A 12,410-nucleotide genomic window follows, 5' to 3' on the forward strand; every position below is an offset into this window, starting at 1 on the left:
AAGTGTAAGGTGCAACTAATGTTGGCCGAGGAGTGGTCCTAAACTGCTGTTTCCGCTTAAACCCCTGCCTCCAGTCCACCCCATGTATTTTTGAAGGTTTACTAATTATCATCAACTCTCCTTTTCAGAATTCACTTTGCAAGAGAAGGCTCTGTCAGCTGGCTTTGGAGGGCAAGCAGCAAGCCTCATCAGGCCGGGGAGAGGAGGGAGGGGGTCGAATGGTGGGGTTGGGGCTGAGCGCCGCCTGGGTGGGGGGGTACTTCGAGAGGGGAACCGGCGGGGAGACTGCAGTGTACTGCCCTCCCCGGGCGGGTGCGAGCATCTCACTGGTGACGGGTCTGAAAGCACGTGGCTACGTCATGGAAAGCCAGTCTTTTCAATGCAAACTTCAACTCCTCCTCCCTTTAATGCCTGTAACTCACATCCGAGGCTGGGCGAGGAATCCGGAGGGGAGATTTTCCCCATGCTCACCGTTGTTGGAAACTGGCGGAGCGCGAGCCAGGAGCCAGGGGGTTCGTGGCGCTGTCTACCTACGACCAGCCTGCCCAGGCACCTCGATTTACATCTTTTCTTCGTGGTGATTGAGAACTGCAGGTTCAATCCGATCCCACTGAGCACCGGCGATTGATTATTTAACAAAAAAAAAAAAAAAAAATCGACACAGAGAAGGGAGGCTGTGTCTTCGGCTGTCAGACTCGGAGGTGGTATCGGTGTGTGTGTGTGCTCGTGGTGGTTTTTTCTTTTCCTTTTCTTTTTTTTTTCTCCCCTTTTTTCTTTCTTTCTTTCCTTTTTCCTTTTTTCCCTCTTCTCTCCTAGGGACAACACAATGGCAGTCTTCTCTCAGTGAGACGAATCCTGCTTAGCCTCCTGCAGACTCACTCATCCTCATAGCGATCAAGTAAAAAGGCTATGATTTTCTCTTCGGGGATCTTTTGTGCATTCCTGTTCTCCTTGATTAACTCTGCTCTCAGTTGGGATTTCTTTGCTTTTTTGTTTGTCTTCACGCTGAAAAAGGATTTTTTGGCCAACCCTTTGGTAATAATCCAGTGGTGATCAAGGGGGATAAAATCGTTCACCCTGGCCGAAAAAAAACAATCACTGAGAAGTCTCAAAGAAATACACCACGTGAGGGGAAAAAACTGGGAGAAGATCCGGAATATCATCGTTTTTCCTATGGTAAAACCGGTGCCCCTCTTCAGGAGAACTGATTTCAAATTATTATTATGCAACCACAAGGATCTCTTCTTTCTCAGGGTGTCTAAGCTGCTGGATTGCTTTTCGCCCAAATCAATGTGGTTTCTTTGGAACATTTTCAGCAAAGGAACGCATATGCTGCAGTGTCTTTGTGGCAAGAGTCTTAAGAAAAACAAGAACCCAACTGGTAAGCAAAACATGCATCATGTTATGTTTTTCCTCCTAATAACCTGTCTGTTGCTCACTGAGCTAGATCTGCAGTTCTGCTATGCAGGAAGGCAGGGGAAACAGCAAAGGATCAGAACAGTGTAGTGTATAGAGCTATTGCATGGATAAACAAGTTAACAGCTGGATCCGCGTCTCTGAGCCCCCAAACCCTTGTCAGCATCCCTTGGCTGTGACACAATCCATCACTCGGAGGGAGGAGGAAACTTTTTTTTTTTAAAATTAATGTGTCTGGTTGCCGATGTTTGGTGAAATATTGAAGGGTTTATGGCTTAAGGTTTGGCCCGAGGCAGCTGAAGCTTCGTTCGTTGCCAGGAAAAAGAAGCCGAGAGCTCCGCCGACTTGTGCTGCAGGTTTCAGGGAGACCTAGCTTGGCTCCGAGAACCTGCTTGAGACTTTCTGATTAGCTTGCACAATATCCGCCACCCCATCACCTTTACCAAAGTAGAAGGGGCTCCCCCTCCCTCGCAGCCCCCGCCTCCCGCCCCCGTCTAGCTCGCGGTGCCGGAGTTTTAACTCCTTCCCCCGTTTTCTGCCTCCGACACCTCCTGTCACTGGGGACACTTGAGCGGGGCTCCTGTCGGGAGGGAACCCCACACCGAGCCGACGAGCCCGGTCTCTCTCTTTAATAAAGCAGTGTCCTCGCCCCGCGTCTGGGTTCCCCGGGTGGGATGCGCCTGGCCCCGGGTCCCTGCTTCAGCCTCGCGGCGATCGTGCGCCCCCTTCCAAAAGGCTCCAACCGGGACACTTGCAGTACGTTACATAAGAAATGCAAATGCAGGTGATTCGGGGGAGTCGGGTCCCCGGGGCTCACTTCCTGGGATCTCAGTCTGAGGCGTTTGGGGGCGGCCGCGGAGCTGTGGGCGAGCCGCCCTGGGGAGGCCATGCCGGAGGACTGCGTGGTGGTGGCGGCGGCGCGCGGGCGCGGCGGGTCGGGGAGCGCGAGCGCTGGAGGCGGTGGGGCTGGGGGGGGCGGTGTGCGGTGTCCCCCGGTTCGGCCCAGGCCGGGGAGGGACCCGAGGGGCGGGGGGGCCGGTGTTTGTGTCTGGGGGCAGTTTTGGGGGGCGGGGGCGGGGCCCTGGCCGTCCTGCCGCGGTAGCCCGGGGCGCCCGGGGCTCCTGACGCCGGCACTGCGGTGTAGTAGATCATGGCTTCCCGCGGGCGCCCTGACACCGCGAGCTCCGCCGGGGGCGCGCCGGCACCCGGAGCCTCGCCGGCCGGGCGGCAAGTGGCGGCCGCCTCCCTGCCTCTGGAGCTGGCTGATGCAGCGTAGCTGGGCGGCGCGAGAAGACGGGGAGGAGGAGGGGGAGGAGGGGGAGGAGGGAGAGGAGGGAGAAGAAGGGGAGGAGGCAGGGGAGGAGGGAGAAGAGGGGGAGGAGGAAGAGGGGGAGGGGGAGGGGGGGAGGAGGGGGGAGGAGGGGGGAGGAGGGCTGGGTGGGCGAGGATGGAGGGGTGGATGCTGAGCCTGGGTCCCCCTTGCAGCCCCCTGTGCTGCTGTCCAGAGGGCGGGGAGGACGCCAGGCGGTTGCCTTCTGCCGGGACCTTTGGGTGGCAGTTAAGGGAAGCTCTGGGCAGCGGGGTGCTGCAGTGGCCCCCTGCCTCCGACCTGGAGTTCTCAGCTCCCTGCTCTGTCTTGCTTGACCCGCTTTCTCTCCGTCCCTCTCTCCTCTTTCCCCACCACCCGCTCCATGCCCTTTCCTACAACCCTCCTCTCTCTTAACTCCTTAGCATTTAGCAACTCTGAGATGGTACCACCATCCTGAGCATCATCCAAGGAGAAAACCGTGTGGTCACCTCACCAGCCGCATTTCCAGTTGGGTGGGGAGCTGTGGGTACCCCAACCAAGCAGGCATCAGGCCCAACACTTGCTGATGGCCTGGTCATACCCAGACATGCAACACTACCGTCTCCCAAGTTCATGCCAAGACCCTTGAGGCAAGGGTTACTCCCTCACACAGTCAAATCAGTGGTCTGTGAAGCCTTCTTGTGTCCTGTGAAAAGATTTATCTCCCTCTGAGAAAGGAATACTGTAAAAGCATTTCTTTGGACTTGGCCGTTTGTTTAGAGATCTCGAATCTGTCCCTCCATAGTGCTGAGAGTGGGCAGTAATTCAGCAGGGAACAGTAAGTTTCCTTACTGCCTTTTATAAATTTTATTTTTTCTTGGTAAACAGTTTTACTGGAAACACTAATTTTCACCCATACACGATTCAAGATCTTTTTATTACACCTCCCCCACCCCACCCACTTTCATCTCTCTGGAATAAAGTAGTTTTTTTTTTTTGCTTCAAAGGCATTTTAGAAGGTGTCAAACAAATGATGAGTTATTTTTAGAGTGATTTATTTTGCAGCTTATGAATGCTAAAGTACTTGAGTGTGAATTGATGGGTTAACTCAAACTGTGTCTAACAATGCCTAAACTACTTGAATAGGATAGTTTAAGTCTTAGAATGCCAGGGGTGAGAGTGCCAACCTGGGAGTTGGAGCATTTTGTAAATCGTTTTAAAAATGGGACTTTGATGTGTCACACTATTTGTCTCGCCTTCTAAAGTTTTGCCTTCCGAGATTGAATCAAACCTATGCCTAGCCATTCACTTTCAGGATTGTAGCTGGTAAATCCTCTTCTCATTCTGCTGTTAACACGAGGCCTAAAATCATTCTGATCCCAAGATAGCAGTATAACCAAGAAGTTAATTGGGTAATTAAAATAAAACAAAGACTAAAATCTTCTTAACTGTTAAAACCAAGAAGAACAGATTGACTACTACCTATTATATTATCTTAGATCTCAAATGAGGACAATTAACTGGTTTCAAACCAAGAAGCTTGGCAGAATACCTCCAAGTACCAGTACTAGGATCATGAATTTGCTGTAAAGACTTCTTATTAGAGGAATCTTTTTCTTCCCAATTTTTCCAAGTTATAAAATAATTTACTGCTTATTCCTAGTGCTTTATCAGCAAGTACAGACAGTTTGCCCTGGGGTTCCTGAGAGAAATGTCAGAGTACTGCTATATAACCAGGTTGGTGTGGAAATAAGCAAATAATAGAGTCATAAACTTAAGGGCGTTTTATTCACCTACCCAAAAGTCATTGATTACTGTTTAAATAAGAAGTGATAATTAAATAGGGTTTTACTGGTAGTTGTTTTTTATATAAAACTTAAATGGAAAAGAGCATGAAGAATGCATTTGTACAATATATGCTTTTTAAATTGCAATAGCCTAGAAATCTTGGATAGAAAGTAAATTTACTGTCTTCATAAAGATGTCCAATATCTCACAATACAGCTATTATCAGACACACAGTCACACACACGCGGGTGTGCATGCTTCTGCTTAAATGTCCTACTTTCTTCTATTTTCCTAATAGAGGAATAGCTATATGTTTAGAATAGATGTTACCTGCTTCCACTTTCACTGCATGAGTCATGCAAAGGGACTATATTTTAGGCAGATCATTAAGTAGGGAATACTGAGTCCAAGGCACTTATTTTGCCTGGAGGAGGGCTTGATCTGTTTGTTTAAACTAGTACTGATAGTTTGGACTGACCAATGTGTATCCCAGGCCAGTTTGGGAAATAATCTAGGTCACTAAACTTTGACTGATGGCTGCTAAGGAAATAAATACAGTTGGAAAAAAGAAGTCTGCAATAAAGATAAATAGGAAGGTCATGTCATGGATGTCTATTGAGATACTGTCCAACAGACAAAGGAAGCCACAGATGCACAAATATAGTAAATCCCCTACATACGAATGAGTTCCAAGAATTTGTTCTTAAGTCCAATTTGTTCGTTAAGTCTGACAAAGTTAGCCTAGGTACTCAAGAATCAACTATACAGTATTGTACTTTAATAGGTTTACAGTACTTTTCACAGAAATAATACATAAAAAACAAACACAAAATACAGTACAACAGCCGGCATACAGGAGCTGTAACTGAGAGAATGGACAGGTAAGCAGAGTCACTGACAGGAGAAGAGAGAGGAGGCGGGAGATGGCAGAGCTGAAGGATTTTCAGCAATTGGCGAGAGTGTGCAGTGTGCACATGTGTGCTCAGATGCTGAGTCGTTTCCAACTCTTTGCGACCCCACAGAGGAGACAGAGGGCAAGCTGCAGTTGCACTCACACTCAACAGGTTCTGGTTCCTTGCTGGATTCAATTCTGTCTACCCTCTTAGAAAAATGATCCAGTGATGTCTGGGTACAACCTGGGCTTGAAATAAAAGATACTGCACTATTGTACTCTGTACAGTACTGTGTACAATTGTAGAGGGTGCGTGCACATGACTATGTCCACCAGACACATGAACAAACGTGATTGGACATGGGAATGCATCTTAGAAAGTTTGCTACATGAAGGGTCATATGCAGGGGACTTATGTATAGCTACTCCCACACACAAATTGCCATGACTTGATGGATTTTGGAAAGCACAGATTTTAAGAAAAATTTGTAACCAGAGGTAATTTTATCAGGGACCAGTGCTAGCAGCAAGGAGGGTATGAAGCGGGTGCCCTAGATTTAGTTCTGCAAAGTGCATTTAGAAAACAGGCAAACTCGTGGCCTTGAGTTTCCTCTTCAAAACTCTCTCTCTGCCATGTAACTTTGAGATGAAACAAGCAGGGCTTGGTAGAAGTCATTGTCCCTTTCTATTTTCTACTTTTTGAGGGTGTCTTCCAGCTTTGCTTTTGCCATTTATGAAGCTGTTTTAGGTGCCAAAAACATCTGGTGTGCCACTGTTACTCATGTAAATATATGTTAGTCTTTTAAAGCTAATTGCTTTACATCTGGGGAGGTCATGCCTTTGAGAAGTGAGAAAATAAGAAGAGGGAGAAGAAAAAAAGAGTAAGCATTTTCCACTCCTTCTCCTGCACCTGCCGACTCATCCTAGGTTCCCATAGAGCTGGGTGAGCCACTGATGGGCCATAACCTCTGCATTTCTAAACACAGAGCAGATATAATATGGAAACATCAGATTCAGACTGCATGGCTGGAACACCAAACAGATGTCAGGTCCTTCTCCTTCTTATATGCTTGCCTTCAGAGTGGGATTCCATGGATTGGGTTGCCCAAATATTTCATTTGGTTTTTTTTTTTTTCCGTAGGATCTTATGGAAAAACAAACGAACTTTTTGGCTTACCCAATAATACCAGTTGACCTTGGACTCCATCCAGGAAGCTTTAGTTACTGAAGTAGCAAAATGAGTTTTTCAGGCAGTGGCACTTCATGAAGCAACGATTGAATGTTTGTTAGGCTTCCAAGTATTGACTTGTTGGGAGTGTCGTGTTTTTGTTTTATGTTTGCTTTAATTTCTATCCAAGTTAACAAGTGTGAAGCCAAATGCATGATCATCTGAACTTGGTTTTAACAATGGAGCTCACTTTAGCTGTACCCATATCCAGCCTGTTCTCATCACAGGCAGCATCCATAACCGAGAACATTCGCTCAAACGATGCACTGCTTTCAGAAGGTGCGAAAGCTGATTCTATATTTCACATTTCCCACGCGGAACCACTCCTTTAAAAATGTTCAAACCCAGTCTTCCATATTTTAGCAACACAAACATTGAGGACTTTTGTGAAGCGTTTTTATAAATGTGGTAACAAGGACAATCACTGAAGTTTTTGCTCCTTTGTACATTCTGGCATCATAACTCACTCAATTGACTCATAAGCTTTCTATAAATATGTACATGTCTCAAAATGGAAGCATTTATTCAAAATAGTTTCTTATGCCTTATGGGGAAACAGTTGGGATGTTTAAACAGTATATTTGAAGCTCTTCTATTAAGTTTTAAATGAGACATTGCATTGTGTCTATATTCTTAAAACCTTTGAGCCCAACTTAGTACTACCTCCAGGAGGGACAGTGGGTCAAGGAAATACCTACTGACATGTCTAGCTGCCTAATGCCATAGTCTGTGCGGTGTTTCTTGGGGTTTTAGATTGTGTACCATGTGCTAGATTTAGTTATAAGAGTTGAACCTGAGGACAGAAAGGCAGGGAATTGCCTCAAGAAGATTTCTCAGTTCCTTCGTATGCCTCTAGAGAGGCACTAACTTTTTTGCTATTCTGCTTTTGAAGACCAGGTGTGTCTTGATGTTTTCCCTGTATATTTCTGTAGTTGGTACAAACTCATTTTTTCTTTTTTTGCTTTGGCCAGAAGTAAAAGGAAGGATGATGAGAGTAGAGAAGTTTAATGGAGGAATTCTTAGGGCCTTCCTAAACATGAAAGCAAAAAGGAGGTATACTGCAGACAAGTTTTACAGGAAACCCTGAAGTTTTTATCTAACCTACTAACACCATCTAAGAAAGTCACCTAACAATTGTCGAGCACTACTGCTTTTATCATTGTTCCCTGACAAAAACTCTGGTTGTGACAGATCACAGGTTTTCAATACATTTCAATTAACTGAATAGTGAAAAACAGGGTTCCTTGAGAAAGTGTGTGGGACTGTAACTCCAGTATCATACGATTTACTTGGTTAAGTTCACTCGATGCTTACTCCAACAGTGCCAGCCAAGAATTGGGCCTCTAAATGATAAAACAAGGAAGGAAAAAGCTGTTGGCTATCTGACCCTTCATCCCAGGGCATCCTGAAACGTGGTTTGCAATATTCCCCGGGGCCCACATTTTTCTCATGCCCTTATGCTAAATCTCAAAACTTCAGACCTTCCTTAAACACATAAGCCCAAGAGTTAAGTCCTGAACATTCACTGGAATGGCTGATGCTGAAGCTGAAACTCCAATTACTTTGGCCACCTGATGCGAAGAACTGACTCACTGGAAAAGACCCTGATGTTGGGAAAGATTGAGGGCAGGAGAAGGGGACAACAGAGGATGAGATGGTTGGATGGCATCACCGACTCAGTGGACATGAGTTTGAATAGACTCCGGGAGTTGGTGATGGACAGGGAGGCCTGGCGTGCTGCAGTCCCTAGGGTTGCAGAGTCTGACACGAACTGAACGACTGAACTGAACTGACTGGCATACACTGGTTCTTGCTCGCTCAGCCTTTAAATAACAAGTGTTAGGGCACCCCTTGGTTCCCTCTGCAGAAGCCTGTTTCATTTTCTTTTCTGAGCTTTAATATGCGCCTTGAAAAGCAAGGCATTCGGCAAAACAGTTGAGTGAATTTGAATCCTCTTTTCATTTCCAAGCTTCTTCTGAAGACGCGACTCTCCCATGCGGCACGTTTTTGTTCTTGAGGGGACAGCCCCTAAACCAGCAGCCTCGAGCTTCACTTGCTGGGAAAGGAGGCGCCCCTTCCTTCTTTGCTCTTCGCCGTTTTTTAAGCCGTCATCTGCAAACTCCTGTTTTCCCCACAACCACACTCAGCTACTCGGCTTCCGCCCTCCGGAACCACCATCAAAGGCACGACTGGGCCTCCAGAGCAGCGAGTGGACCCCAACAGTTCTCTGCCACCGCCAACCCGGCCACCTCAGCGGTTCGGATCTGCCTCCAGGAGACGAGCCCCTCCGGTATCTGGCCGGACCGGGGCTCGGAGTCGGCCTCATGGAACTCTGGAGAGAGTTGTGGGGCAGGTAGGCGACCCCGCGGCCAGAGCCCTGGGAGCCGGCCACAGCGCGCACGCTTCCTCAGAGCGCCGGGGGCTCGGCTACGCAATGCGGCGGGAGCGGCCCGTCCGAGCCGCCGTACCGCGAGACGTTTCCGTTGCCACAGAGATGACCTCCGACCCTGGGGCGTCTCTGGGGGGAGGAGGGCTTGGCGGCCGGCGCAGTCGTTGCTATGGAAACCACGTGGCAGGAAGAGGCGGTGCGGGCGGCACTGGACTCGCGGGCCAGACCCGCCGCCTGACACCGGCACCCCGGGGCCGGCTACCACGCGCGCGTCCCCGTGCGCCCCCGGAGCCGGAGGACGGCGGAGGAGTGTGGTCCCGGCGCACAGGTGGCCGCCTTCACCCGAGGCACCCGGGCGTTCAGGGGAAAAGGGGCTGGGCAGCAGGAAGGAGCTAACTTGCTGGCTGAGGCGCCCAAGTTCAGGACTGGGAGAGGATGAGCCCAGCCCCCACTCGTCACGGGCAGACCCGCTGGCACCCTTAGTTCTCCCGTCCTCAGTTTCCTCACCTGCAGTGTATGCTGTTGTTGGGTCGCTCAGTCGGGTCGACTCTTTGAGACCCATGGACTGCAGCACATCAGGCTTCCCTGTCCTTCCTTCACCATCTCCCAGACTTTGCTGAAACTCTTGTCCATTGAGTCAGTGATGTCATCCGTCTCATCCTCTGTCACGCCCCAACCTCCTCCTGCCTCTAGTCTTGCCCAGCGTCAGGGTCTTTTCCAGTGAGTTGGCTCTTCGCATCAGGTGGCCGAAGGATTGGCGCTTCAGGGTCAGTGCTTTCAATGAATATCCAATGAATATTGCCCCTGAAATTTATCGGCACTGATTAAAATAGTCTCAGGTCAGTTGCAGCTCTCACATGCCAAGCCTCTTATCATTTTCCCACCAAATCCGGATTCTGAATGAACTTTCCCCTCTTCTGTCTCTCCTGGTCTATGTTGAGTATATTTTAGTTCAGTTCAGTTCAGTCACTCAGTCGTGTCCGACTCTGTGACCCCATGAATTGCAGCACGCCATATATTTTAAGTTGTAGTTTAAATTTGAGATCAGAGATGGAAGGCCACCTTCGGGCACATGAATGACCTTTTAGAGGAGTGGCGGCTCCCTCATGGTGCAGAAGTGACTGTTGGAAGAGCTGGTTTTGAGTTGCAGAGATAGCCCGTCTCCCAGCTCTGATCTTTGGAAGAAGAAACGTTTTCTACTTCACTGGTGACACCACCAAACTCTATATACATCTTACAGAGCTGTGTGGTTGGTGCTGAAACAGATGGCATTCCTTTATATCTATTGTATTCCCCAGATGTCTTTTCCTTCAGTCTCTAAACATTTTTTGGAGAGGACTCGGCCCACGTTGTCTTGTTTTTCCTTGTTATTTTGAACTATTGGGAAAAATCGCAAGCATTTTCAAATCTTAACACACACACACACACACACACACACACACACACACACACACACAACTTCACTGTAAATTTAAAAGTTGAAAAAGACTTTTAAGGGTATGATAAGGCAGGCTCCCTGCTTTATAAAAGAACGGCTAGACCCAAATTATGTTTCTGGGAGATAGAGTAGGTTAAGGTTCCCTGCTCAGATGGCTTTACACTTTTTAAAGACATCTGTTGGCCTAGTTTCCAGTCTTTTAACCTTTTTTCTCCCATCTTATGATAATATCCTCCTTGAAGTTTGCTTTTCAAAGAATTGGTCATCAGTTCCTCAAGAAAACTGGGTAGACTATTTACATCTCAAGACAGGGAAAGAATGTAAGATCCTTCAAGAAGGACTTTTGTTTCCTAAATCCAGGATTTTGTAATACCTACCAGTGTAGGGGAGATTTGGGGATAGGTGAAATGGATAGGTGGACTTTGAATTGCTTCATGGGCTGCATTTCTGTTCTTTTAAGAACTCAGTTTCTGAAACAAGGAATAGTTTTGAATTCCTCAAAGAATTGTGTTGCAACTTTTATGACATCAAAGAGCTGATCACTCATCAGACTACATTATCTTCTGTTTGCTGCTTTAGAGTGGGGAGAAGCACTTCAACTAACATGGAAATAAAAAGATTTCTGTGTACTAAGAGCTGTCTGTTTCAGAAGGTCTTTCTTTCCTTCTGGGTTCATAGTTTCACTTAGGTTAGGGGTAGTGGTAATAGTAGCAGTAGTTGTGTGTGTGTGTGTGTGCACGCCCATGCTCAGTTATGTTTGACTCTTTGTGACTCCATGGACTGTAACCCACGTGCCAGGCTCCTCTGTCCATGGAATTTTCCAGGCACGAATACTGGAGAGAGTTGCCATTTCCTCCTCCAAGTGATCTTCTGGACCCAGGGATCAAATCTACGTCTCCTGAGTCTCCTGTATTGGCAGGTGGATTCTTTACCACTGAGCCACCTGGGAAGCCTAACTTGGGGGAGGAGTCCTTAAAAAAGTTCTTATTAGGATCTGAATGTCAGATGTCAGTCTGGCCCACTTCTCACTGTAGAGCTATTTTAAATTAAAAAAAAGATTTTTTCTAATATCTTGTCAGGTTTCAGTTGAGACAAATGGTAAATATCCTGGCAGTAATGAAAAACTTGTTGGATTCTAAGAAGTGTCCCCAAAGAATGTGCAAAAGGTCCCACCCTTCCAAGATCCAGAGGCACAACCAAAGACAGCCAGAGAAAGGCTCAGCCAATCAGGACACTAACTGCACATGGAGTGCAACCTACATTTCTGTCCGGCTGTGCTTTGAGGACCCTCAGTCTAATGGTTCCCAGGTCAAGTTCTCAGGACCCGAAATGAGACAAGTCAGTAGCTGTTGCTGGAAGAGAAAGGATCAATAACCAGTGGGTCTTGGAAAGGAAGAAACGATGAGATTTTCTCTTCCTTTCTCAACTGGGCACTGAGATCCAGGAGAACTGAGTCAGGTAAGAATTCTTCGGCAGTCTTACCAGTTTTGTCAGGTTCCAGAGCAAGTGGGGTTTAAAGCAGAGTGTAAGTCTGGTATCTACGAATTTGTCGAGGTTGTTCATTAATTTAAACTTGAGTTTCCCACAGGCTGCTCAAGGGAATAACTAATAGTGGTTTACTGGTTTCCTGGAGAATCCCTTGAAGGCCTCTTATCTCTGAGAGGGGTCCATTTGGGGGCAGTCCTTCAAGGGTATGTGTGAGGGCATCTGTAAGGTCACTAATTTGTTTTGTTTATGGTTTTGTCATTTCTTCAGAGTGGAGAGGCAATTCAGATAGAGGATAGGTAGACTGAGGACTGAGGTGGAGGATAGAGGGGAGTAGAGAGTCTTGCAGTCTTCTGTTTTGGCTACCTCTTGTGTCCTTAATTTTTCATAAACCATTTGCAGTGAATCTTTCAATTAAGCTATTTTGGACTCTTGTTAATTTTGGAAATAGTGTGGAAAAATCTTTGCGTGGAGCTGGGTTGAAGG

The 12,410-nt window shown here is 47.3% G+C and overlaps 1 protein-coding gene across 1 annotated transcript in view; it reads left to right on the plus strand.

Moving 5' to 3' along the window:
* The first annotated feature begins 414 nt into the window (after positions 1-414).
* Positions 415-12,410, plus strand: part of FGF14 (fibroblast growth factor 14) — a 603,006-nt gene continuing 591,010 nt past the window's right edge. Inside the window, exon 1 of the mRNA XM_043477362.1 lies at positions 415-1,381. Within this exon, the coding sequence (XP_043333297.1) occupies positions 1,174-1,381 (208 nt within the window). The 5' untranslated portion in view covers positions 415-1,173. The remainder of the gene's footprint in view (positions 1,382-12,410) is intronic.

The sequence above is a fragment of the Cervus canadensis genome, chromosome 9 (assembly GCF_019320065.1).
Source record: "Cervus canadensis isolate Bull #8, Minnesota chromosome 9, ASM1932006v1, whole genome shotgun sequence".
NCBI classification, from domain to species: domain Eukaryota; kingdom Metazoa; phylum Chordata; class Mammalia; order Artiodactyla; family Cervidae; genus Cervus; species Cervus canadensis.